We start from the raw sequence: 5,215 nt of genomic DNA, 5'->3' as shown, positions 1-5,215 counted from the left end.
GAACCAATGTGATTGTTTTTGTGATTGGTTTTACTCTGAATGATCCAAACTCTGCAGAATAATTTGGGTAACTATAACTAGCGCACTCCTTATTTATGTTGTATTGACTCAGTCATCACAATCTACTATAAGTATAACTTGTATTACTGAACATATTGATGACTCTACAAGTTAGGGTCTGTGAGGGCTGCACACTTAGCAAGTATACATTAACTAATTAGTAGTCTGCCTGTTAAAGTTAACATATTAAGTGATTTTAAATGATGACTTCATTTACACAAGAACTTAATCCTCGTAATCATTAGAAGCTAAATCAACACAATGGTTTTTTGCACTTATATATTAATGGTTAGCATTCTGGCTAGTATGCCTTATAAGGTACTGGCATCTATTTCCTACAATGCTTGCCCGTATAATAACATTAATGTATCGAGCGCTCCAGTTGTTCTTGTTGCTAACACAAGCAATTCCGAGTCGATTCATTGTATTGTTAGTATATCAAACCATCCTGGGAACTCGTTATCCATTAAAGTGCTGGATATTGTGAAAAGCAGCTCGTATTCTTATGTCTTCATTGAAAGACAAGAAGCATCGATCACTGCATGCTATAAAACGTATACCTTGATTTCTACCAATATGGTCAATTGCACGGCGTTTATTTTACCTCCAGTAATTAAATTGCATTTTATGAATATAAATCTGAAGGTAGAAATAGCTAGTGGATTTGTTCCAGTTTCTAACTGCTCCACAATGCCCCAAACCCAACTCGTAACTTCTCAAGACAAATTAATACTAACCTGCAACATTTCTGATTATGACAAGTATGACAATGGTATCATTATACCCGCAAGCCGGTGGATCCGACTTTCTTCTCAACGGTTTCAGAACCTTTGTCCTATAGAATGTCCCTGTACACTTGACTACAAACGCATACGGACTACATGCAACCAACATCGAAGCAATGTACTGCTAATCTATGATATATCTATTAATTCGTTATTTTTAAATAACCTCGGTTTGACAAATATCATGCCTTATGCTTTCTATGGCCTATTTGAGCTAACATCAGTGAATATTAACTATAATTTACTCAATAGTTTAGCTACCCATACTTTCTATGGCCTCCCTGGTTTAACAGAATTGGGTGTTTCCTTTAATCCACTAGTTTCAATACATCGGGAAACGTTTGCCGGTTTGCCTAATCTCAGACGGCTTACGTTGGTAGGAAATTCAATGAAGACACTGGCTTCTTCCGCATTTAAATATCTTGATAAAGTGACTATGCTTACCTTTAGCATTAATCAGTTAACATCCGTACCTCAAGATGTCTTTGCTGGCATGGCCAGTTTGGAGATATTATATCTAGATAATGCTTTTGAAATCAAAGTACTCCCTGCAGGTTTCTTTTACGGTCTAACTCAATTGACAGAACTTGATCTTGATGATAATAAGTTCACTTCTATTCAGATTGGTCTGTTTCAAGGTCTTTTGAATTTAAAGTTTTTATATCTTAGAAGAAACGGTTTGACAGAACTATCTGTGGGTAGTTTTGATAGCCTTATTAAGTGTGAGAGACTTTACTTGCAGGAAAATAACATTTTGTCATTGCGGACTGACAACTTTAAAGGCTTACTTTCCTTAGAACGTCTATATCTCTTCAGGAATCAGTTGCATCTATTGGAAGGCGGTGCATTCAATGATTTATATTCATTGAAACGTCTATACCTTGAACACAATGAACTAACAATGTTACCACATGGTATATTTCATGGATTGGTTTCCCTAGAAATTCTCTCTCTTGAATACAACAATCTTACTGGACTACCAGAGGAGGCATTTGTTACACTGGTTAAATTGAAAATGCTTTTTTTACGCCTGAATGCTATAGATAAATTGCCTCACTACTTATTCCCCCACACTCTCAACAACTCTATACGGATGTTAGAAATAAATGATAATAAGATATCATTGCTTCCGCCTCAAGTTTTCCAGGCAGTTATAATAAGAAACCTTAATCTGAATAACAATGATTTAACCCAGTTACCTGACGGTATATTTGACGATTTGATTTCTCTGCGAACACTCTATATGAATAGGAACAAGTTACGTATCTTACCAATTGGTATCTTTGACAAGTTGAGTTTCTTACTTTATCTCAATTTACAAGACAACGACTTGGGAAACTTACCTAACAATATTTTCCAGTCACTGACCAAGTTAGTAATGTTGATGATAAATAGGAATTACTTATTAGAACTGGCACCAATTTATGGAGTAGACAATTTGATAATGCTGCATTTAGGCCAGAATCAGCTGATTTACATGACAAACATATCATCATCAACACTTCGATTTCTTATAGTGACTGCAAATGATTTAACGCGGATACCCATTGGCACTTTTCAACATTTGCCACGTTTGACTGTATTAATTCTTAAAAATAATTCTATTACAGAAATTAAACCAGGCGCGTTTAACAACATGCATAACTTGACATATATTGACCTATCTCACAACCAGTTGTTGCTGTTACATCCGGGTTCATTTATTGGTTTATCACGTTTGAGCAATTTATTACTTGAGCATAATCAACTACATACATTGCCCACTGGCGTGTTGAATGGACTAATCAGTATTGAAGTATTAAATGTTTCTTATAATGCAATCCAAAAGTAAGTAGAAATACGTTTAATATATCGCATATTGGTTTGATAGACGTAACAAGAAACGACCTGTTACTAGTGTCAAATGCATCATTCAGTGGTCTTGAAAACTCTACCAAACTACTGGTCGATAAATTCTCCACATGTTGTTTTGTGAACGAGGCTAATTGCATCTCAGAACATGCTCGACCAGTATACCTTACCTGCAAAAGGATGTTGGGTAAATTATCTTTGCGCATTTCAATGTGGGTATTGGGGATCTTTGCCATTGCATGTAATATTGGTGTATTTTTCATACGTTGTATGGATGATAAATCTAACAAAATACAAAGACTGATGATATTGAATTTATCATTGTCGGATTTTTTAATGGGAATCAGTATGATTATGTTGGCAGGTGCAGATGCTTACTATAATGAATATTTCCCATCATTTTCTGATCAATGGAGAAGTGGTCCAATTTGTAAGATAGCTGGGGCTCTTTCAATTTTGTCAAGTGAAGTTTCTGTATTTGTAATCACTTTTATTACATTTGATCGATTTCAAGGAATTACAGACCCTTTTGGTGAACATCGTTTGAGACCAACCTCGACGAGGATTTGTTTGGCAGCTATTTGGGTAGTTGGTATCATGCTTAGTGTAATACCTATTGTACTGTCTGGAAAATATTCTGATGTCTATGAAATATCTGAAGTGTGTGTTGGTGTTCCAATTGTGAGGCGACCGGTAGCTGTTAAAAATACCCATTCTGTGAAATTTGTTCACCAAGCTTATCAAGTGCTAAGTGCTGATCTCAATTTGGCATATTTTGGGGGTGACGAATCCCTTCCAAGTACCTATTCTTACTTTTCCTACCAGATTGAATATATAGCTACAGGGTTAGCGGGGAGTCGTGATGTCGAGTATTGGTTTTATGAATTGTCGAGTATCGCGACGTCGCAGTTAGCAGCATATTTCTCAATCATTGTATTCATCGGTATTAACATGACATGTTTTATTGTCGTTGCTGCTCTATATATTAAAATATTCATGTCTGCAAGAGCCACTAGCAAGAAAGCTGGCCGTGACACGAATTTGATGCATGAAATACGTATGGGTATGAAGATGTCCGTGTTGGTGCTGACTGATTTCTTATGCTGGGTGCCTCTGTTGATGGTGTGCATTCTGGTCCAAAGCAAGGTTGTTATTGTTGACCCTTCTCTTTATGCTTGGACAGTTGCTTTCATTTTACCCATTAATTCTGCAATCAACCCCTTTCTTTATACCCTTGCGTCAATAATTGAAGAGAAGGCGAAGACTTCAAACTAACCTGTACTAAATCAGTGCGACTAACAGGTCAAAATTACGAGCGCAAGTTCCAATCTTTCTTGAATGTAGTGGAAAAGAAAGATATTTTGCACTGTATTATACATTTAAAAACCCAAAGCCAAAAGCTGTGTATTAAATAAAAATGAAAGTAGGAACGGTTGCTCATAATTATTGTACGTAGTATTATAGACATACCCGTGTTATTAATCGTGTTATATATAAAGCACAAAGCTGAAAACTGGTATCACTGATTATTTTAAAACTAACAGATATAATGATCTTATTGGACGGTGTCCGAATTATTTTGTGTTCGAGTCAGGACTTTTACGCGGAAAGGGTAATATCACAATTGTGACACTTTTACTAGGGAAGAGGGTTTTACATGTAAATCAGTGATACCATCAAATTTGATCAAAAGATCCTTCGTGAAATCAAAGGAATGCATCAATTACACAACAATACAAAGACTTTTTTTACTGTTTTTACTGATTTATCATGATACAGGAATAATGATTTTCTTTTTCCACTTAAAACAGATTAAAAGATAACTAAATATATCACATTCTGCTGTAAAATTAATAACATGTGCATGTCAATTATTTTATCATGGTAAATGCTGTACTCTTTGTCACTCAAAACAAACATGTTAAAAGACAAACAGATATTGCACACTTATAGTTCAACGAATGCGTATTACTTATTGGGAGAGAAATTAGACAAATTAATGCACGCGCGTTGATGTTGATGCGTCTAATGCACGAGCCTCGAAGGGGGAGTCCATTAGACGCATCAACATCTGTTATCATTGATTTACATGTACAGCTCTCTCCCCTAGTAAAAGTGGCACAATTGTGATTTTACCCTTTCGTTGTTAAATAAACATATCTCGAGATTAAAACAAGCCAATTGAACAGAACAAACGGTATTTGAGAGCTAAGACTACACCCTTGACGTTAATGTAAGTATCATGTCACAGCGGTGTTGTCTGATTGCCCAAGAGGGCGCCTTTAACTTGCACAATTTTTTTTTAGACAGGCTTCAGTTTTCATTTTTCTGCACCGTTGTTAGTAGCATAGATGTGCTACTGTCATTTAGCCTGTATACAAAATACAAAATACAAAATAGGACATTAATGCAGCTGTAATATATCTACTATTATGACTCGAGATCAGAAGAAGGTTTCAATTTATTTCCAAAATTTTAAAGAGTACAATCTTGCGTCATGGCTTGTATATATTGACCTG

The 5,215-nt window shown here is 35.6% G+C and overlaps 1 protein-coding gene across 1 annotated transcript; it reads left to right on the top strand.

The window, feature by feature from the left end:
• The first annotated feature begins 3,044 nt into the window (after nucleotides 1-3,044).
• Nucleotides 3,045-3,971, top strand: LOC140156524 (relaxin receptor 2-like). The gene has a single exon (XM_072179465.1). The coding sequence runs from the start codon at nucleotides 3,045-3,047 to the stop codon at nucleotides 3,969-3,971; it is 927 nt and encodes a 308-aa protein (XP_072035566.1).
• Nucleotides 3,972-5,215: the final 1,244 nt, after the last annotated feature.

This window comes from Amphiura filiformis, chromosome 7, assembly GCF_039555335.1.
Source record: "Amphiura filiformis chromosome 7, Afil_fr2py, whole genome shotgun sequence".
NCBI lineage: Eukaryota > Metazoa > Echinodermata > Ophiuroidea > Amphilepidida > Amphiuridae > Amphiura > Amphiura filiformis.
This window is presented reverse-complemented; position numbering and strand designations above follow the sequence as displayed.